The following is a 22,705-nucleotide window of genomic DNA, read 5'->3' as shown; positions in this document are numbered from 1 at the left end:
TTTATTTTTATTACTTTCTCCTTTTCCATTCTTCTAAACATAATCTTGAAGCATTTGTAAATGAATTAATCAAGAATATAAAAGACATAAAAGCATCTCTTTTTTTTTCTTTTTAAATTGCTGCGTTGAAAGAATTGTAAAGTGTGAATAAAGTTTCAAGTGAGTTTTGGGATTGAGAAATTGGAAGAAGTAGAATTTTGTATAGATGGGGTATTATTTTCAAGGCCTATAGAAATCTTAAAAGTTAGCAAAAGTGGGGTCTAAATGTTAAATCTAATTACTCTTATTTCTATGGTAGCCCATTTGTATCCCAAAAGCTATACATCGTTGCCAGCTATGTGATTTGAACTTAGTTGTAAATTGGAACATATGAGATGATTTCAATTATTCTTTTGTAATCATGCAAATATCAACTTGATCATGCAATTAGGAGCAATAATTTGTCTCCAGCAACTTAATTTGTTCATATTACTATAAATATTTACTATTGCTATCTCTTTGACTATACACAGTGCATGGTTCTATATTGCAACTGCCGACATATAAACGGTAACACACCCTCATGCACATATTCAGCTTTTCACTATCATAATATATATATATATATATATATATATATATATATATATATATATAAATTTTATAGCATTGTAAGTATAAAAAATCTTATATTTAATGTGAACTTTTTATTTAACTTACATTTAATAGTTAGTAAAATAATAAATTATAATTCATTATATATAAATTAAATAAAAAATTTAAATCAAATATAAAAGTTTTTATAGTATGAGAAAATCCTACCCTGTATATATTTATTTCTTACCATTATACTTGTTTACAAACGAGTATCTATTCTAATCCATATAAATATGAAAGACACCGAGACATATAAAATATCTTTATAAATTAAAATGTAAATTTTTTTAGTATAAAAATTAATTTATGAATATATTAAATATATTAACTAAATATATGTGTTAACTACTTATACTTTTAAAAAATATAAAACAACAAACTTAGTTAAAAAAAATTAGAATTATAACCCAATCTTGTCTAAAAAATTTTTATTCTTGATTACTAAAATTTTTTTAAATAGGTAACTATTTACATGATATATAATACAATATCAAAGTTTGTATTTTATTATAAATTTTAAATATGTAACTATTTCAATTTATATATAATATACTTTTTACATGATATATTAATTTTTATAGAATTTTAAAAAAATATTTTTTATAAAAAATAAAATATTTAATATATTTAAAATATAAAATTATATCGTAACTTAAAATTTTAAATAATTAATTTTATTACATGAATAAATTGGTAACTTCTCTATCATAATATAATTAAGCACTTTTTATTATATCAATTCAAATTCTCATTAATTGATTTTTATGGTAATGTTTTTATCAATTTTTATTTATAAAATATATATAAGTATATTTAGTTTTTGTTCAACTAAAATAAAAAGTCGTTTGTCATATGCAATTTATTTTTAATATTTTTCAAGTATAATTATAATGTTCTCAATTAACCTGAATTTATCAAATCAATAAATTCTATATCAAAAAATATCTATGATCTTGATCCATAAATATCTTTGACTTAAATATATGATTTTTGTTAGTTTCATAAAAATTTAAAAAAAATATTTAGTATCTTATTTTTAATTTTTTCAAGACAAATTTACAAAAAAGTATTATTAATTAATAATATATTTAATATTTATAGTTAATACTTGTTTATCATAGTTTTTATAGTAAAAAAATAAAATTTATGTTTCAATCTCTTTAAGAGTGTTTTATTATATTTTAGTCAACACCATTATAAAATCTTTAACAACATAGGCCAAAATATATATTATAAAGATAAAAATGTAACTTTTTAAATATAAAGATTAATTTGTAACTACAAGAATTAAATGGATCATTTAACTTAATAATAATAATATAAGCTTATTTCAATTGGATAAACAATGAAGGATTTAGATAATTTACAAGATGTGATAAGTTTAAATCTCATTATTATTATGATTAGTATTTAATAAAAATATATACATGATGGGTACTGGAGGATCTTTGGTGAAGAGGACTTAACATAGGTGGGTTCCTAACTTTTACGAGGCCAGGTGTTTCTCTCCAAGAACATAGGCCCGTGCTCCAAGCAGATGACTTGCATTATTGCTGCCTAATTTTGGTATAAATGAACATCTGATACATAAGCAGCTTTCAGCTTCAACGACACATTCAGAAACAATTTTAATTGTTTTTCGAAAGGTCTTCGTCTGCTCTTTTTATTCAAACAATTTCACATATATGGTTTACTGGTATCCTAAAATGATCTCATGGTCAAACATCTGTTATCTTTTACTTAAAGGTGCTATTTTAATTCTATCTTCATCTTCATACATTCACTTTTAATCAAGTAAGATATATTTGTTCCGTTTCTCACCATTCAAATATGAGCTATTTTTTAACATTTACTACAATACTTACTATCATAAAGCATTATTAATCTTATGTTAGCTTTTTTATTTTTAATTTTGAGAGATACGTTTTTGGATACTAATTTGACAGATATTTCTCAATTACAAATTACTACTTTTGATTTTATTTATAAAAAAATAATTACGAAATTTTTTATCATAAATATAAAAAATAAAGGCTTTTTTCAGATGTATTAATTGTTAAATTAATTTTATATTTTTATTTATTAATTTGTGTTAGCGAAGTACTTATCTTTTACTTATAAAAATATCATTTGTATAATATATAACTATTTTTATTGATGTATTTATTTTTTATAAATAAGACTGGGATAGAATGTTTGAAACCTTTTCATTTTTTTTTTCTTTTCTGTTTACTTCGTCAATATCGTTCCGAGTTAAAAAATTTGATCCTAACTTCCAAAGGTCTAGAATTTCAGACGCCGTATTAAGAGGCTCTTTTTGCTATGCTGGGGACGATGAGTGCCACCAAAACTCCAGAGAAACTATAATCCTTTTTGAAAGAGTGCAGTATTTTTATCTTTTTAAGAAACCAAAGCCAACTTCACAAATATGGCAATACATGCATTTGGCATCCTTTTGGCTGTACTTCACTCTGTTGAGATTTGTATCCTCGGATATCAATGTTGTACAATATGGATTTCTGCGAGCAGGCTTAAACCAAGATGGATGGAGCTTCTTGTGTGAGGCCGAATGGCATACTTACCTTGACAAGTGATTCCTCAAAAATTCTTGGTCATGCATTCTATCCATCACCTTTTCCAGCTAAATCTAGCAAAAACAAATCCACTGATGCAACCTTAGGTACTGCCTTTGTGTTTTCCATTGCTCCTATGTACCCAGATCTTGGTGGACACGGTTTTGCATTCTTATGAGACCATTATTAAAAAATTCTCAACCCGGTTCCTAGCCATAGAGTTTGACAGGGTACAAAACCTTGGAACTAGAGGACATCGATGATAATCACGTGGGAATAGATATCACCAACCTCATAAATATATCAAAGCTAGCAGCGTACTACTTCCCGAGAAATGGCCAAAAAGATCACAGCAAGAACATTTCCATCAATCTGAAGAGTGGAAAACCCGTTCAAGCATGGGTTGATTACAATGAAAAGGAGACATTGATGAATGTCACAATTTCTTCTTTTTGGCACGCCCAAGCGATATTTTCCGTTGATATCTTTTTCTATAGACCTACCTCTGGTATTTAATGACTACATGTATGCAGGTTTTTCTGCTTCCCATAGCTGAGCATAATGTACATGCTTGGAGCTTTAAAATTGGAGAAGCAGCAGAGCTAGATACATCTGCTATTCCATTTAATGGTCAAGTAGTTCTAGTCGGCTGGTAAAAAAGACTTTGCAATAGGCATCACTTTAGCAAGTGCAACTCTTTTTATCTTGATAATTTTAGTAGCTCTTCATGTCCTGCGAAGGATTAAGAAATGAGGAAGAGACTTTAGAAGATTCGGAATTTGAAGATCTATGAGTATGGCACACTCATTTTGGAAGTACTTTGTGGAAAAAGGCCAATAGAGCTATTGAACCCAGTTTAGATGAGTATGACAACGATGAAGCTGTGCTTGTGCTTATAGTCTTGGATTGCTTTGCTCTCACATCCCAATCCTTGTTACAGGCGTAGTAGAAGAATTGTCCAGTTCCTTCTGAGAGAAGCCGTCCTTCTTCCACTTCCTTTGACATTCACTGTGAAGGTCCAATACCAATAATCGGATGCCCGTAAAACTTTCCATATGATTCAGGTCCTTCAAGTTCTATTATGTCTTCATCAAAATATTGTAGTCTTACAAAGCTATAATGAAGTGGTCTCGGCTAGTGAAGTCACACTGATGACTTCATAGAAATTGTTGAAAATAAGAGCATATTGAAGAACCACATTGGTATGGATAAAGATATCTCTAATTTTATCAAGGGAAAAAAATCCAGAATCATGTCCATTCCATGATTCTATTATCCTTGTTTCTTTTGATAAATGTAGAGAACCATTAACCCTGTTCCATGTTATATTCAATTTTGAGGTGGGAAACAGACACATGGTCAATCGAACGATTTCACAACCTAGTTTAGGAAATTCAGAATCAACAGCATACATGACATGATTATTCATTCAACAGCATATATGTTGATCCAGTGTTGCTTAATTTAACTTAAAGATACATTGTTAAAACTATTCTTGAAACTTTTAACAAACAAACATTTGAATCTGGAACTTGCAAGAATGAAAAAAGAATGTTCAAACACACAATAATATATTCTAATTCTGCACAGGAACAGACTAGAGACTACTTCAGGAAAAAAGCAGATTTTTAGTTGACAGCAGCAAAGAATCCTCATAATGAACATCTATTCATCCTTCTTCTGCGATAATCCATTAGATAAGAACTAAAATAGGAAAATTAAAATCATAAATCTTTAAATCACATGCCTATTGCATGTGAAAATATTCACATGGTTTGAGGTAGAATTAGCTGCTCATGTATCATCCTGAATTTCTCTTTGAGCCTCTTGATCTGTAAAACCACCAAAAATTTGTACATTAAGGACAAAGAAGAGAAAGTTTCCATCTCTGAAAATTTGTTCATGAGAAAAATGATGTTATATGAATCTTAAAATACCCTTTTCAGTTCAATTTCTGTATCTCTCTTTTGCTGCCCCAATGAGTGCTGCAGATTGGTTATGTCAAAAACATTATCCAGGTCATCTTCAAAAGCAGATTCTAAGTCTTCCCGAAGAAGTGCAGGCAACTTGTCCACAATGGGCATCAAAAGGAAACAGTTGAACTACAAAATAGTAGGTATATAAGCAGTGCATAAAAGATAGAAGAAAATAAAGAGGTGAGAATTCTAAATTATTTATATTTTTCCTCATGATTTTTGGAATTATTTTAAGAGTCAAACAGAAATAATAGAGAATCATCAAACATTTTTTTTCCATTTCACAGTTTATTTAGATTTTAGATACATTCAGATTCCTAGTTGCGGGAACAGAATTCGTTTGCAGAGTTTTGCTATTTGTTTGAGTATTTTTTGAATGTTTCAAAATCAATTTTGTGATGAGGAGAAATTATTTTGACAGAAGTGGAAATTTTTAGCATTTCTGCTGACAATAATTGATTCCACACGAGACTCACAACATATCAATATTTTTACGTCACAAGTAATTATACTTTAAACTCCAAACAAAATTGATTGATTGATTATTTTAAACTCACTTTTGTGATATTATTTCCAAACACAAATCACTTTTCTCTTATAGTACCATTGTCATGTTGTAAAAGCAGAGGGGATCTCTTTGCCAAAAATATTTCAAAGCAGTCACATAATTTCAGCAAATATTGTAGATTGTGTATCTATATAACTCAAACAATCAACCTTCATTTCTATGCTTACTCCAGAAAGTTTTCACTTCAAGCAGGAAAGGAGGGCATTAACGGACCAAACACAAAAAGGCACATAAATGAACAAAAATAATCACAAACCTTTAATTCCGTGGAAACCAAGAAATATTCTCTAATGCCATGAAATATCTGTTGTACCAAGCCATAAACAATCCTTTCAGATGAAGGTGCAAGCCTCCTATTCCAGAGTGTACTATCCAGAAGGTCAGCAAGCTTTGTCTCCGTTGTCTGAATGGATGTGCTAGAATCAGTGCCAGAGGCCACATGACTGAGTTTTACATCCGGTTGTGCCTTTGTGTCTTCTTTCTCATTTGCACTTGTTTGTGATAGAACACTTGCTGTAGGATTATTACAAGAATTGGAATGTTCTGTTCCACCAAATGAATCTAAGAACTGACGTAACCCAGCCCGACTCTACAAAGTTGATAGTGATGTCAGAATGAGATATAAAAGGAGCCAGGTAATTTAGCTTACACATTTGCTCTCTCAGGATGATCATAGCTAAAATTAAAAGTAGGAAGTGGATAATCTGTAAATGCTCCTTAAATCAAGTATACCTACCTTATTGTGAAGAGACCATGAGACATACCGAGTGGTGCTTACCAAGTCCTCCATACATCTGTAGCAAAGCAGCATGGAATAAAGGAATTTATAAAATAGCAAATAAGCAACCAGGAAACTAATTTAACAGGTATCATGTATGATATGAAAAAAGAAGAAGGGTAAGTTATGGATGGGAATGTGAAGATGAAATACATACGATTCATGACTGGAAAGTTCAGTGCAATAATAATATCACTACATCACATTAGGTACAAAATGAATTCATTTTTGTAAGATCAAGTGAAAAAAAATGCACCCTAATATCTAAAAACAACAGCCATGGAAAAAATGAAGAGAGAAACATAAAATCACAATGTAATGTAAGAATACTACATATTACACTTGATGTTCTCTTTTAAAGCTGAACCATGCATCATATTCCTCATACACTAGTAGAATTTGATTCTATTTCTATAAAACTAACATATTATAGCAACTGTTGACACATTTGAAGATCTATTTCAACCCTCTTCCCCTTCACTCACAATTATGAATGTCATAAAACCTTGATTGTCAAGAGTTAGATTTCATTAATGGTTTCCGAACAACTGATGCAAGTATGCAGTCAATATTTTGACAGAGAAAATTTTTGGCTATATTTAGTGGTTTACTACAAAAATGTGTTGAAAATTAACCAAATTAATAAGAAAAAAACTGAAGGACAAATTATGCCAACCTCCCTTGAGGTTTGATCTTCGACAAAATTACATTGACTACTACTCAGCTTCAGAAATTACTAGCCCCCATTGAATTTTCACCAAATAGGCCTTGTGTTTTTTTATTTTCTAGACACATACACCCCTACCATTCAGCCATCCACACAACTGAAAATACACATAAAAGGAGCAATTATAATTTCCAAAAATAGAAGGCAGTGCAGGGTAATTTCATCACCCTTTGGGATGCCAATGCAATACTTGCAAAACTAAAGTTAAGTTCATGATAATATTGTTCTTTTCGTTTTCAATTAGAAAAAGGACTCAAGATTTCATTTGACATATGGAAACAAACTAATAGCAAATGGGCACAAGCGGTAGTTAACTTTTCACGGCATGATTTTTCAGTAGATTCTGCGAAGTTGTTGAAGGCAGAGGCAACACGCCTAAGGAACACCTCATGGCCACTTAGATAATCACTATCTTTCTGTCAAACAAAATGCATAAATAAAATAAGTTTGGTAAAATAACAAACTAATAATGCAACAAAACTGTTAGGATAGTTTCAATATCATAAAAAATTGATCCATAAAAAGTGCCAAGAACCAACAAACTCAAAAGCTTAAGCTGCTAGGTGAAGATCCAAATAAGTTGTATATCATATACACCCCATGTAAGGGCCCTTCAGGATTGAAGCACTGATAATGCACAGGCCCACCCCTATCTTGTGCTAAAGTTCAACTTTTATTTAGAATAGGGGTGGCAAGGATCAAGCTCTAGACAACTTGGTCATTAAGGCTCTTGATACCATGTCAAGAACTAACATTCCCAACAGCTTAAGTTGTTAGGGTAAGATTCAATTAAATTTATACCTAACATAAAAAAGCAAATAGAATACCTGAAGAAGATAAACAGAGATTGGAAGCAGTCTTTTAAGTATATGCAACAGTCTGGACCCCAACTGTGTCAAGAACAGAGAATTAAGAAATTAGTTAGGGATGCAAAACAGCAAAGGTTAAAAGTGAAACTTTTCCAGAAATGAATTTTGATAGATCAAAATCATAGTTTCTGAATAAAGAATGGCATAAACAAATGTAATTTTTTTAACAAACATTAACCAATATTTCATGATGCTTAGTTAAGGCAAATGAAGCTTCAATCTTGCCAAACAACTCTTGCATCAGAAATTAATAGTTCTTAACCACTCAAGAATTTGAAACTGTATAAAAGATTTCAGACTTGTAATTGGAATGTATCAAAAGAATTATGAATATTTCAATAATTATTGATAATGAATTAAAATAATTAAAGAAAAATTGAAAGGGTTCACATTTATAGTATTAATCACCTGATGTAGAAAAGGTTCAAATGTGTCACGAGCCCTTGCAACAGCAATTACACAAGCAGTCCTAATCAATCAAAATAAAAATTATTTTAATATTTAACAATTAGTAGTATTACAAGAATGAAAAGGTAAAGCACACAGAATTACCTAGAGTAGTTTGTTCCATCATGAATGTCTTCAACTCCGCAAGCATTTACAATTTCTTCACGAGTAATTGGGGGACACTTGATTCCTCCAACCACAAAACGAAATTCAGCCATTGCTCGATGATATTGTGCTCCACCATAAAGACGCATCCCTGCATTCTACATACAAGCATAAGCCAGACCATCAGATGTTCACGTAACAAGATTCTGAAAAAAGTCTCACCCTCCTCACAAATATAAAAATCATGCAAGTGTTAATTAACAGGAATAAGTAACATGAAATCATCAGCCAAAAGAAAAAAGATAATCATAATTATATATTTTTTTAATAAGAAGGGAAAATAGTAACATAAAAAGTAGGTCAGTTTTCCTCTGCAATTAAAAAAATGGAAGTCTCAAGTACACAGAAAAAGCAAGCCTAAAACGTACAGGTATTAGCTTGTGAGGGAACTGAACACCATCAGCACCTACAAATGCACCACCATTTATTCTCTCATCTTGTAGTGTTTCACCTGACACAAAACATTAAGAAAAAAGGTCAAGCAATTTAATCATGACCATTTGCCAACGGGAAGGAGATATCCAAAGATAGTAAGTTTGTTTTTCAATTATTAAGCATTATCTACCATTCGATATGCTTATCTGCAAAAGAGAGCTAAGGTGACTAGGTGATTTACCAAACTTATCAGGAGGCGCAACAACTGTTCCTTTAAGCAACAATGACAACTGAATAGTAGAAAATATCGTGTCAGGGAAGAAAATCTAGTCATGTATAGCTTCAAGGTTCAAGCACTCAAAGTATGGACTCAGCCGAAAAAACTAATTAAAAGCATGCATATGCAAGTCCATATAGAATATTGGATAGACAAAATAGTTTTACTCCCACAAGCTAAACATTCAGACTAAATGACCCTTCCCTTGGTAGGAGTGCTAATATCCACCAGCATAGGAAATTTACCAAATAAAGAAGAATCAGATACTTAGAAAAAAATGAATTATATCAAAGAAACCTTGGTCAAGAACATATCGTGGAAGGTTCTTCCTTTCTCCTTCAGTTTGGCTTCATCCAATGTGCTGTATATAATTTGAAGAAAGATTAAAAGTTTAAAACGAGTGACAGAAGACAGACAGAGATAAATAACAGTTTTAAGAAAATCATCATCCTTGCCCCTTCCTAAGCAGATCATGTACAACAAAAATAATTTTAAGTTTAATACGGACCTCAATTCTTGATTTATATCACTCAGCTTCCTTGTCACACTCCGATGCTCCTTCTCAAGAAGTGGAATGATCAGTGGTACGTTACTTATATACCTATCAGCATCATTGTTCAGGGATTCAGCCATAGAATTTAAAAAGTTAACCACACAAGCAAAAAATAAATTTGAGCATATTAGAACCTCTTTTGTAGCATTTCTTCCAGAAACAACCTAAGTTTGCTCACACCTATTCTACTCCTTTCTTGCTTCGACAGTGACCTGCCCAACTTCTCCTCCAAAGATGCAACATCTTCAATCTCTCTGAAGCACACCGCCTGCATCCACAAGTACGACTACATAGGTCAAGGAAATATATCATTGGGTATTACATCTTCCACAGATCAAAAGAAACAGTCCTTTGTGCACAAAATGTCAAAATGCTTATCCATAATCCAAGGGCATTATTACAAACAAATAAAAAAATGAAACTAAAACAATTTATTTATTACTTTCTTTTCAATTTTTAGAGGACATTATTGTGGTCAATTACTGATTTGTAATCAAACTTTGGGGTCATCCCTCTACAATGAAATTCCCCAATAACCAAGGACAAGCTAAGTAACTTCCTTTCAGAGAAGAGGAAAAATGCTTCAAGGATTCTATGCTTGCCACCAGAGCACAACCAATAGTCTAGGAGTAACCAATCCTAACTATTAACTATCATTAAACATAACGATTTATAGCCGAAAACCAAACAAGACAATCAATGATGCTCCGTTGCAGGCCAAATTACTTTGCCGAACAAAACATTATCGATTTTGTTGGCCGCTATTTTACATTTAAACATTGGATCATTTGCTGAAGGCATTTAAAATAATGTAAAAAAAAAGGGGGAAAACAAAATAAACAAAACAGAAAACGCACAACATACTTAACAACCAGAATAATAAAAAAACCTAAAGATTACAAGAGCAACGTTTAAAATAAAATAGCTAAGTATGAATCAAAATGAAACGTAAAGGACCTGTTTGAAGTCATCATTGGACTTGTAAAGATAACCAGTTCCACAACCAACTCTTCCAGAAGGCACGGACGTGAAGAAGGGAGAGTCGCCAAGAATGCAGCCATCAAGCGTACACGGAGGCGGCGAGAGGAATACTTCAACATCCGAAGGACAAGCGAATTGCGGTATCCTGGTGTCTAGTTTAGTTGACACGATGACAGTCCTCGACAATTCGGGATCGATCTGCATGACGACGCGGCGGGTGGTGGCGTTGCTCCAGTCACTGCAATCCTCGAGGCAGAGTATGATGAACTCCTTGTGCTGCATTTTGGCCCGCACGAGAGACTCGACGGCACGCGCCTGAGCCTGCAACGCGCGGTTCTTGCGACCGGGAGCAGGAGCGATGAGTCCGGGAGTGTCGATGATGGTGAGGTTGGGGCAGTACTTGTATTCCACTTTTATTATGATTTCCTTTGCGGAGAACTGACTCGAGTCCTGCTCCAACCTCGCGTTCTCGGCTTCAATGTAAGCCTGTATTTGGGGAAGGGACTTCTGGTGGGAGAAAGAAGGGTCGGAGTCGGAGACGAGATAACAGTTAGGGGACTCGCATTGTGGGTCGTATTTCATGTGGAGGGTTATGGGCCGCCGAGTCTTGGTGCCCCCGCCCACGTGGTTGAACTGAAAGCCCATTAGGGCCTCCATGAGGGCGCTCTTGCCGTCCGTTTGGTGGCCCACCACCAACACTGCGGGTGCGTCGAACGGCGTTTGCAAGTCCTGAGCGAGTGCGTGAAGCTCATTGTAGGCTTCGTAGAGGCGCCACTGTCGCTCTTCATCCTCTTCGTGTTCATGCTCTCTTACTCCCTCCACTGACTCCATTTCTTTCCCCGCTCTTTTCCCAATTCAGATAAGCCTTGTCTCGCTTCTGTTCGTGTGCCACCCACCACACATCTTCATTCAAATTTCATTTTACTTTACCCTTTTTTGGGAATATTATACCTAGCGTGTTCAATTATGTTCTTTTCAATTTTACGAATTGATTTTACCCGTTCTGCTTTTACGCGCCGTAAATTCCAAATTGCTTGTAAGACGGAGCCATGATTCTGATGTGTCACCAACAGACAATTGTGGCCAAAAAGAAACCAAAATAGCGGCTGCGTCAATCACGTGGGAAGTGGGAATGTTGTCTCTGTTTTCTTCGATTAGTAGTACGTAAATATCTACATTATTTTAATAATTACTATATTATTAATTATGGGCTTATACAATTGATTTTAATGTTTTATACTTTATAATTCCTTTATTAAATTTGTCTGTTTGGGCAATGAGAAGGTTTCCTCAATTATACACTAGGATTCCAGTTTTTTGTTTGTGTCAAATATATTAGATTTCTCATGCATAAACAATGAAGAAGACAACTAATAAAATATTAACGATAATTCGTTATCTATCCAAAAAGATATAAATCGTTTGATAAAAATACCAAGATTAATTTTATTTCCTGGTGGATAAATAAAAATAAAAGATTCTTAAACGGGAGACAAAGCTCTATCCCTCAGCAGGGATTCTGCTGCCCTCCTCCCAGAGACCAAAGCACCATCAAATGTAGCTGAGGTCAAGTAATCGCCGCACAAGAACAAACCCGACTCGATTCTCTGGTTTTTCTTAAGATCCGTGGGTGGGCACTGATTGGGCTGTGCAAACCCGATTCGATAAGTCCTCAAGTGCTTCCATTCCCCAACCACTTTCTCCCCAAACCAACCCGAAAGCTCCTGGACCACCTTACCCACTAACTCTTCATCGGACACACCCTCAAACACCCCGATCAGGGATACTGATACCAGACCCTTGTCGGGTGGGCCATACGATGGTGCCACATTGGTGGCAAAGAACATGTTATTCACAATTCCTTTACCCGACCCATTCAGAAACAGAACCGGGTCACTAACCGGTATCTGACCCCGGTTCGCAGAGAAATACAAACAAACAGTGCTTCGAGCCGGTTTTTTGGGAAGCGGACCGCTCCTTCCCGCCAATAGCTGAACCGCCGCGGGTTCTTCAACCGCGACGATGACCCCAAGCTCGCTCCTCAAAACCTCGCCATTCTGCAACCTCACACGCGGCGATTCGGAGTCATCAAGGTCGACGGAAACGGCCTTCGAGTTCAGCAAGATCGAACCGGACGGCAACCTCGCCGCCAACTGTTCCGGAATCGCCGATATGCCTTTCTCCGGGAGAGTGTTGTCGCCGAGGGCGAGGCACTTGAAGATGAAATCGAACAGCCGCGACGTCGTTTCGAGCTCAGGGTCGAAGAAGATCCCACCGAAAAACGGCCGGAAGAATTTTCCGATGATGGAATCGGAAAACCCTAGCTTCTTCAGTAAGTCAATTGTGGGGACCTCCTCTGCAGTGAGAATTTCTTCGTCGGATTTGGTGAGGACCCGAATTCTGGTGGATCCGATTAGTAACTTGTCGACGAGGGACCCGATTGGGTTGGTAAGGGATTTGGCGGAGTCCCAGAAATGGCGAAGAGGGTCGGCGACGGTGTGAAATTGGCCATCGTAGAAGATTCGAGCTCCAGAATAGAACTTACGGAGGTTCAAGGATTGGTAATTGAGGAGCTTTTGGGCTTCTGGGTAGGCAGTGATGAAGATTTGAAAGCCGCGGTCGAGGAGGAAGCCGTCGACAATGTCGGTGCGGACGCGGCCACCGACAGCGTCGGATGCTTCGAGGAGGAGGAAGGGGATGTTGTGGGAATTGAGGTGGGTAGCGGCGGCTAAGCCGGCGAGTCCAGCGCCGATGATGATGACTCCGGTTTTGGGGGGTGATGGAGTTTGGAGAGGTGACGAGGGGGTGGGGGAGAGTTGTGGTGAGGATTGGGGATTGAATCTGAATCGTTTTGGAGTAGAAGAGAGGAAGGAGGGGTTTGTGCAAGGGAGGGAGAGTGTGATAATAGTCATTGGAGTTGGGATAAGGTTTTGGATTAATGATCACAAGGCCTTTGCCACTGGAGGGCTCCGATTCTGGTGGACGTGGCTCTTTGATTGGTTTTGGTGGAGATGGTGATGGCGATGCACACTTGTTTTTACGTGGACTAGGGTGCAATGACAAGTGAGATATTATCCTGTAGTAAAACTATGATTTTTAATGATTGAGAACATCACAAACAATAGATAGATTTCCCAAAAGAATAATATCCGTTAAAGCACCCTTTTCCTTGCCACGAGTAGGGGATGCTTGGAAGGGGAAATAGATTAAGATGAAGTTATTTCCACGTGCATTGCATAGCTACTAATATAATGAACCCAGAAGGTAGGATACTTGTAGCTTAGTTTTAGCATTAATCAATTTTTGTCTAATTTTAGGACTGGAGGGAGGTCAGTGCAGCTCGAAAGCATAAGCGAATCCAATGCTGGCTATATGCTGAACCTGAAATTCATACCTCATGGAAGGAGATCTAAACTGTCCATAACTCCACAAAACACACAAGTAAAGGTATTCAATCAAAAAACCAGAGCATACCGATTTTTTTTATTTATTAATATCATGCCATTATTCCGAAATGTATGTGTAACTACACCGGTAATCTAGGCATCAACTGGTCATTACCTGTCACCACAGTTATACTTACCAATACATCCAACCAAGATTTTATTTATTTAAAAATTGGGAAAAATTTTCAATTGGCCGAAGAAAAATAGAGCTTTGAATTTTTCAGAGTAAGATCCATCAGTGAAGAGACATTTTATCATTCATGGGGATCGTTGCCCCAGGCAAAGTGCTGCAAATACTGGTAGTCTCCTTTTAGCAGTCACGCCATGGGGAATACTGGAAATGTATGCATTAACCTCTTCCCTAGATGGAGTTTTATCTGAACCATTTGATGGGAGGAAAACCTCAATACCATCATCCACGGGTGACCAGTCATTTAAAGTCTTGAAATTGGCTCGGCTATGATGAAGATCAGGTGAAGTTGGTTGGGACAATGTCATACGGACATATTCAGCTACTGCACCCTGCTGACGAACAATTCGACTGCTTGGGCCGTACAAGCTGGATCCTGCTCTAATAGATGATTTGCTAGTCTGGGCCTACACAAACTCGAGAATAAATACTCAATTACTGATAAGGTGTTTAGTATATTGAAAGACATGGTTGTATGCATCTTTTGATTGGTTACCCCAGATTTGCTCTTCATGGAGGGACGACTTGGATGAAGCTCTTCTTTCCCGTGTGCAAACTACAAGATATCGATACCGTCAAGCCATCAAATACCAAAGACAGACAATATATTTCCTATTATTGAATCAGAAACCCGTGCTATACTAGCTTGTTTCTCTTATTTATAGTACAACTAACAAAAATAATAGAATATATTGTAGAAGTTTTCAATAAAATGCAATTCTTAATATGTACTTTGCTACCCTTTTATTATTCTACTTCTTAATTTCCTTAAATAATAGTTCTCTCCCTAATTTCTCCTCCCGCGTGATAAATTTGTTCCTCAGATTGACCGGGGTCCATGGTCCATGGACATACAATTCTTAGAAAGACTCGGTCCATGGACATAAATTTGCTGCAATTAATAAATAATTTTACACATGCAAAATAAAATAAAAAACAGGATGAAATTAGCGGGGAAACGACAGAACGTAACAGCAATCGAAGATTTGAGCGTAGTCGCTCCAAAATCATTAATCAAAACTCTACACACGTTTTCAATCCTTAGTATCTCGCAATATGGCTTAACCACACGTATCCAGCAGTGACAAATATTTAGACTACTATTTTTTCTTGAAAGAACCAAGAAACTATTCTATACAGGAATATCTACAACTGAGCAGCAGCCCAACTGTGCCAGAATATTCAAGATGTTAAAATAACTAAACAAAAGGAAGGGCACTAAGATAGGACAAAACATCTCCTTTGACTTTTTTCAATGCAAATTGGTTTGGGAAAGTTTATGTGCGCTGATTGTAAGCCAACAGAAAAATAATTACCCCTAACAAGAAAAAAGACTTCATTATTCACAACCATACTTGGAATCACTGCCAACGCGTACACTTTTTATCTGACCTAAGATATTATTAGAGATATTAGTATACCTGAAAATCTTGAAATCAATGAGTGATTCCCAATATAAACGCCACTGCAACTTTTGCTAAAGATGCCAATATATAATTTCTCAGCGGAACAAAAAAAAAAAAGAAAAAGCACCAAAGAACTTCTATTAACGACTTTATATATATATTTATTGGAGTCTTGTTATCCCCTATCACAACCCATGAAAAGATCTCTAAAAGGTAGCAATTCAAAATTATTCCTCCTCTAATCTAACAAGGCCTGCATGAGCATTCAACGTGTAAGCACTCATAAACTAGGAATCCACACACACACGCATATATATACAAATACATATGATATCATAGAGAATATATACGAATACATTTGATATCATAGAGAATATATCCGAATCTTTAAAATATAATTATGGCGCGAACCAACCTGGCATTTGGAGTCGTAGCGGCAGTTTCCAGTTTCCTCCCACGCCCTGCAAATCTCCGTCTTCAACACGCTCTTCGACGTCGACGACGATGAGGACGAACCCCGGCCGGAGGAAGATGATGACCTTCCGTTCTTTCCTCCCGACATTGGCCTCACCAGAATATCATCCATCACGATAACGTCATCGTCCCCCTTTACCGGCGTTCTGTACATCGACGGCGACACGAGCGACGCGATCTCCAAGTTCTCAATTGACGAAAGCGGCGAGGGCGACAATCTACCGCGAGAACCGAAGCTACTGCTCCCCGAACTGTTGCCGCAGTACGGCTGCACTTTTGCAGTCCTGTACTTGCTGGAGCCAAACGTCGGAGGAGTGAAGGCTTCGCCGGCGGGCGCGACCTTCCCGGAAAGTGGAGATCCGGCGAAGAAGTAGCGCGCGAACGGCGAGCCGACGTCGATGTTCTCGGTGTACGGTTGAAATCGTGGACTCATAGTCGTTGGTTGGAGATAGCGTCCTCTTCTGTCATCCAACTCGATCTGCAACGGTGGAACATTTTCGTGCAAAGTCCTCAGCTTCAGGACCTTCATCTTGCTGTTGCTCCACGCATTTTCCATCACCTATTCCTGCATTTCAAAGACGAAAAACACGAAGCGGTTACGCCAAAAACTTTCTGCTGCTAATCAAGACGCTAACGATTTTTCCAATCGCGATTTTCTTTTCTTGGAATGAAAGCTGAACGCCAGTTTCGTTTCTCACCAAATTAAACTATTGATTTCGGCGCGGTTTTTAATTCAATGTCATTTAAGAGTAAAGCGGTTGAAATCATTGCAGAGAACATAATTTTCCTGGAAAATAAAATCGTTAAAGGAATTTTGTTTCTAAAATGTGGAGAAGGTTGAAAGTTACGGAGAAGACAGGGTCGAAGAGGCTTTTTACACACAAGTGGCAATTCGATGCGGCTTCAGTTCGTCTGCAGAGAGTAAAATGCAAAGGTGAGGGAAGAGGAAGAAGAAAATGGTGCCGCTTTCTGAGAATGAGAATTGTTCTCCTAGAAACCTCTAATTTATACATCTCAATTCGCAACGCAGATGTTTACATGCGAAAAGTGGCTCTCAGTTTTCATCGCGTTATTAAGAAACAAAATAAAAGTACAGATTTAAGAATACAATGATTTAAATGCAACAATCCACTGCCAGAGAACGATGCTGTTTATGGCTATGGGCTTTTAACGTTGCCACCTTACATTGAAGAATGAAAGCCATCATACTGACGAAACACTACAAACAATAAGAGCCTAATGGCTAATAATCAACACCCAACTATACACAAGTTATTGAACAAGCAGCAGCACAAACCCTTATGCACAAGTCCATGATTGACATGGTCCCTCCTAATTCCTAAAGTGAATCTACAACTTGAGTCACCAGCTCCCTCCCATTTCAGATACCATCAAGTGCATTTTGGAGATTCCCTCCAAAATACAACATGAGGTCGCCACCATGGACCCTGCCCTCCGGCAGACTGAAGTTGTGGCCTTTCCGAGCACCACTGCAGCCAGCAGCCGAGCTTTGGCAGTTTCTGTCTTGGCCTGACTTCTTGGCAGGCAAGAAGTTTGAATAAGATGGTGATTTCATTGAGAGCGGAACTAACACCTCCTTGGGTATAAGGTGCTGTCTTTTTGCTGGTGTTTCCATAGAATCGTAGGAGTCAGACACAACACTGACGCCTGAGGAAGAATTGTTCTCAAAACTGCTACAGGCAGTGGAAGTAGCAGGTACAAGACCACGGAAAAGTCCCGGTGCAATCAGACTTCCCTTGTTCATTTCCCGCTCTTGCACCAAGCTGCTGTGAGCAGCACAGAGCCCACTCTTTCCCCTGGCAAATTTCTCACACTTTCCATCTCCCCAACTACATCGCTTTCCTCCACCATGGGCCTTGCAGAAATCTGTGCTCCCCTGAGCACTCTTCCCACAGCCTTCAAACTTGCACCGCTTTCCCCCACCATGCCTAACACAACAGTCAGTACGGCCACGGGCACTCTTAGTGCAACCTGCCACAGCACACCTCTTTCCACCACCATGAGCAACACAGAAGTTTGTGCCTCCATGTACACTTTTAGGGCAAATGCCACCGCCATTGAAAAGGCAACGCTTACCCCCACCATGTGCCTTGCACAGTGGGGTGCTTCCTTCAGCACCTTTGGTACACCCTGCAAACGAGCACCGCTTCCCACCACCATGTGCCTTGCAAAACATAGTGCTCCCTTGGGCACCCTTGGTACATCCTTGGTACTGACAACGCCGTCCACCCCCATGAGAGATGCACAACCCAGCCTGTCCTTCAGCACTCCGGGTGCAGCCTTCTATTCTACACCTCTTACCCCCTCCATGTCTAATGCAAAGTCCTGACTTACCTCGTGCAGCTTTTGTGCACCCACCTGGATACCCACATCGCCTACCCCCACCATGTGCTATGCAATAATCCGTCTTCCCCTCAGCACTTTTAGTACATCCTAAGTATTGGCACCTCTTCCCTCCACCATGGGCCTTACAATAAGCAGTCCGACTCTCAGCACCCTTGTTGCATCCTGGTTTCTGACATCTCTGTCCACCCCCATGACCAATACAAAGCCCTGAAGCACCTCGAGCTCCCTTTGTACAGCCAAAAAACCTGCATCTCTTAGGATTGCTTGCTCGGTTCTCTGAAGTTATCCCAGTGGCCTGGGGCCCCGATGCAACATCAAGTGAGTAATTTGCAGCATTGGATGGTTCTGGGCACAATTGAGGTTTAGCCCCAAGAACTAGTTCTTGTGTCTGCACTAAACTTTTATCATTATCCATTCTTGGAGCTAAAAGAAGTGATGGCATATACCCACCTGATTTCTTTGCTGAGGTAGAACCCTCATCCACAACAGGAATCCTTGAATAATAATTTTCTACAGATGTTTGGCTTGAGAAACATGACATATTCACATCATTCTCAGTTGAACCTGAGTAGTAGTCCAGCACGCTTGATGCCTCATTTGTTACACCAGAAAGACCAAGTTGAAGGATTGATTCACATTCAGATGGCATGTGCTGAGTAAAAAGGTTGGCTGACTTTTTCTTCATATTAAACCCCACATTGTTATAGTCATCGCCATATGCCATTGGGGTGGGGCCCAATCCCAGAACCAATCTGCAGCCATCATCAGAAGCATTGGAAAACTTCACCCCAAGATTGCTCTGAGTACATCTATAACTAGTCTTATTTGATTCTCCAAAGCCAATGCCATTTAGGCACAATGTAGTATCACCAAAGTTGTCATTTTTCCTAAGTTCAGCATCATGAGGAGACAGCATAACTTCCTGGTTCAAATCCATTATCCAGATGTTGTGCACTACAGCTACAGTAGGTTGAAGTTGCAGAACAGTTCACCACATACTACTACAAGATTCACATAACTACCAGAACTTTATGGCCAGAAAAACATATTCCAATATACAGCCTCCACCACTTACAAAGCCTGATGTATCTGATCTGTCCATTTTTACTATATCCCAGAACAAAGATTTACAAAATCTTTCGAAGAAGTTTACTTTACCAAATATATCTTATAACGTCTCTAGGAAAGAAACCTTTGATAAGACTGCTTAATACTGATGTAAAGAGTTCCCTGGAGCTTCTTGTGCTCCTAGTGAATAGATCATCAAGCTTCATTAACCCTGACAAAGAGAAAAGGAAATAAGTCTTTAAATTATGAATCAATACTAATGGAAGATTCTTTTTTTTAACCTACAAGCACAACACACCTATATAAAACACAATACTGCCAGTGGTTTCAAGTGATTAGAAAAGGAAATGTCAAGTTTTCACATCTCACCCCAAACACAAGCAGAAAAACATTCCAATTTAATAAAATGACACATTAAAAGGATACAAAGATACAAATTTACAAATATATTAGTGAGTAAAGGCCTAGAAAAACCTAAAAACATATTGGCACAGAATTTCAAATGACAAGTATCTCATCAAAGCAAGAATTACAGTCTGAATTATCCAAGGGTTCAAACAAACTTACACATGTATTTTTAGTTTTGTAGCTACATATTTTAAATTACACTAAGGCATTGCAACATGAAAGACAAGTTTCCATACTACTTTGTCCTGTCTGCTCAAAATAGTAAGTGAATGCTTCCTGACTATTTAAGAAAGATAGATCCATAAAGCATGACAGTGTGAAGGCTCATAAATAGAAACATAAGAAATAGCAGAGAATAACATTTTTCCATGAAATATTTTAACAAAAATATGGAGACAAGAAATTATTGAAATAAATGTTGTTCTCTCCCACAAAATCAATTTTTCATATTTGCAGCCTGAATAGTCTGCATAAGCCTAGTCACTGCTAATTTCTAAAATTTCTTTGGCTGCTATCTTGATGTAAATTGAATGCAAAAGATGGAGTTTTTCATTTTAGTTTAGGAAATTGTGATACATCCTCTACCTCAAATGATTACTTAGAAACTAGTTACCCTTAAAATCAATATTCATGCTAAATATTAGTATAAATTTTCCAATCATTGAAAAAATTCAAAAAAAAAAAATTATCATAAACAATATGAAATTATTACATGAAAAATCAAACCTAAACAAACAAAACAGATGTAGAGTACATTTCAGTAAGCTGAGCACAAAAGTGACCAGGTACACATCACAAAACAGGATTCAAAGATTGATTATGCATCTTTCAAGAATTCAACCTTCATAAACCTAGAAAGGGTATCTAAATGCCATACCTAACATTGACAGTGAAAAGTTTTACTCAACAGGTCGAAAATAAAAGCCGAGAAGATGGGAATAGATAAGAAAATAGAAGACAAAGATTATCCATTTCATGAAGAAAGATCCTCAAATCTTTTTGGAAGAGAATGTTGAAAAATAGCTTTTAATTGAAACAGAACCAAGAGAAAAATAAATAAAAATAAAGCTTTGAACAAGGGGGGAAAAGTGAAACTGAAAACATCATAAGGAGTTCTCTGACCTTCGCCAATTTAATAGGGCTAGGATCCAATCTCATTTTGTTTGTATGGAACTTCATAATCACAAAGTCCTTTCAGTATATGATTTAATTTGCAATGTTTCCCACAGAAACCAGCTTTCCAACCATACAATAGAAGGCTAAAGATCTGTTGAGTTGCTCCTGCATGAAATTTGAGCATAACAAGCTATTCAAGCCTCAAGCTAGGAAGAAAAGGCAAAATAGGAATTCTCATCTTCAGCAGATAAGCAACAAAGCATGCTATGCTACATATCTTCAAGGTTTCAACCATTCAATCAGGATAACTTAACAATAAGATAGGTATACAAAGCAGTAACCAGTACACATGTTTGTCATATATCGCACTCACAAAAATATTAACATTAAAAAATACACACGTTATGACTATAAGAGAATCAGGAATAGCAAAGTAAAATTTGCAACTTCTATGCAACAAAGCAGTACATCCTATTAAAAAAGCACCAAATTCGCGCATTGTTTATAATCTTAATTAAAGATATTAAAAAGAAGAAAAACACCTTTAAAAAAATGAAAAATGAAAAATAAAGCCAAGGGAACATCCAGAGAAAACTAATCTACTGGAAGAATAACCACTTGCCTGCATCACACCCACACCACATCAGAAAACAAGACAAAACAAAGATTAACACTAGTAGATCGCAGGTTACCATATTTTCCCAAAAGCCTGCCATCAGAATTTACCAGTGAAACACAAACAACAACAGAGCACAACCCCCACGACCAAATCTAGTAAATTCCCCAACCAAAAGCATAAAAGAGTAACAGAAAATACTGTATTCTCACAAACAAAGAAATCCCCAACTCAAAATCCATATCCTGAATTCCAACACACACACACACCCCAATTAAAAATACCAGCAACATCAACCAAAGCAAGCATAACAAAGAAAAGGCCATAAGAAGCCAGCTAGTTGCAATTCACCACATATTAAGAAGAAAAAGCCATAAGAATCAGATAAATCAACGAATAACAGGGCAATTCGATTAAAGAAACAAGAAATTCGGGCAAAAAAAATCTGAATCGAATTACAGTTATACCGCGACGATGAAAAATCCAGATCTGAGAAACACTCGAAACCCTTCAAGTCTTCAAAACCAGTAACGAATAAGAAGACGAAGGAAAGACGGGAAATATTGAAGAAAAAACCACGGAAGGAAAGAGGAACACAAGCCTGAAAGAGAGATAGAAATTCATTACGTAATAAAGCCCAGCTAATAAATAAATCAGGGGCGGCTCTATTTTTATTTTTTTTTAATTAT

At 36.7% G+C, this 22,705-nt stretch overlaps 4 protein-coding genes across 10 annotated transcripts; all 4 read right to left on the bottom strand.

The window, feature by feature from the left end:
* Positions 1-4,586: 4,586 nt before the first annotated feature.
* Positions 4,587-11,843, bottom strand: LOC113857464 (dynamin-like protein ARC5). Of its 3 annotated transcripts, XM_027489392.1 has the most exons (15): positions 10,902-11,808; positions 10,079-10,212; positions 9,900-9,992; positions 9,689-9,752; positions 9,356-9,404; positions 9,108-9,190; positions 8,680-8,837; positions 8,536-8,596; positions 8,086-8,148; positions 7,574-7,674; positions 6,490-6,547; positions 6,290-6,342; positions 6,010-6,181; positions 5,147-5,311; positions 4,969-5,041 (listed from the first exon to the last, which is right to left on the bottom strand). In XM_027489392.1, the coding sequence occupies exons 1-15, from the start codon at positions 11,754-11,756 to the stop codon at positions 4,976-4,978; spliced, it is 2,175 nt and encodes a 724-aa protein (XP_027345193.1). In that variant the 5' UTR covers positions 11,757-11,808; the 3' UTR covers positions 4,969-4,975. The 3 variants fall into 3 exon arrangements, with proteins under 3 accessions (XP_027345192.1, XP_027345191.1, XP_027345193.1); XM_027489391.1 differs by having other exon boundaries at positions 4,587-5,041; positions 6,010-6,342; positions 10,902-11,843; XM_027489390.1 differs by having other exon boundaries at positions 4,653-5,041; positions 6,010-6,342; positions 10,079-10,230; positions 10,902-11,814.
* Positions 11,844-12,254: 411 nt separating this feature from the next.
* LOC113858601 (15-cis-phytoene desaturase, chloroplastic/chromoplastic) lies at positions 12,255-13,863 on the bottom strand. The gene has a single exon (XM_027491305.1). The coding sequence runs from the start codon at positions 13,835-13,837 to the stop codon at positions 12,407-12,409; it is 1,431 nt and encodes a 476-aa protein (XP_027347106.1). The 5' UTR covers positions 13,838-13,863; the 3' UTR covers positions 12,255-12,406.
* A 569-nt stretch (positions 13,864-14,432) lies between these two features.
* On the bottom strand, positions 14,433-17,347 carry LOC113858602. Of its 2 annotated transcripts, XM_027491307.1 has the most exons (5): positions 17,140-17,347; positions 16,383-17,006; positions 15,058-15,117; positions 14,515-14,968; positions 14,433-14,451 (listed from the first exon to the last, which is right to left on the bottom strand). In XM_027491307.1, the coding sequence occupies exons 2-4, from the start codon at positions 16,995-16,997 to the stop codon at positions 14,630-14,632; spliced, it is 1,014 nt and encodes a 337-aa protein (XP_027347108.1). In that variant the 5' UTR covers positions 16,998-17,006; positions 17,140-17,347; the 3' UTR covers positions 14,433-14,451; positions 14,515-14,629. The 2 variants fall into 2 exon arrangements, with proteins under 2 accessions (XP_027347108.1, XP_027347107.1); XM_027491306.1 differs by having other exon boundaries at positions 16,383-17,347.
* A 142-nt stretch (positions 17,348-17,489) lies between these two features.
* Positions 17,490-22,705, bottom strand: LOC113858599. 4 transcript variants are annotated; one of them, XM_027491301.1, is made up of 3 exons: positions 22,484-22,705; positions 21,407-21,565; positions 17,490-20,087 (listed from the first exon to the last, which is right to left on the bottom strand). In XM_027491301.1, the coding sequence occupies exon 3, from the start codon at positions 19,743-19,745 to the stop codon at positions 17,823-17,825; it is 1,923 nt and encodes a 640-aa protein (XP_027347102.1). In that variant the 5' UTR covers positions 19,746-20,087; positions 21,407-21,565; positions 22,484-22,705; the 3' UTR covers positions 17,490-17,822. The 4 variants fall into 4 exon arrangements, with proteins under 4 accessions (XP_027347102.1, XP_027347103.1, XP_027347104.1 ...); XM_027491302.1 differs by having other exon boundaries at positions 22,476-22,642; XM_027491303.1 differs by lacking the exon at positions 21,407-21,565 and having other exon boundaries at positions 22,484-22,641.

The sequence above is a fragment of the Abrus precatorius genome, unplaced genomic scaffold (assembly GCF_003935025.1).
Source record: "Abrus precatorius isolate BTA unplaced genomic scaffold, Abrus_2018 Scaffold2, whole genome shotgun sequence".
Lineage (NCBI taxonomy): Eukaryota > Viridiplantae > Streptophyta > Magnoliopsida > Fabales > Fabaceae > Abrus > Abrus precatorius.
This window is presented reverse-complemented; position numbering and strand designations above follow the sequence as displayed.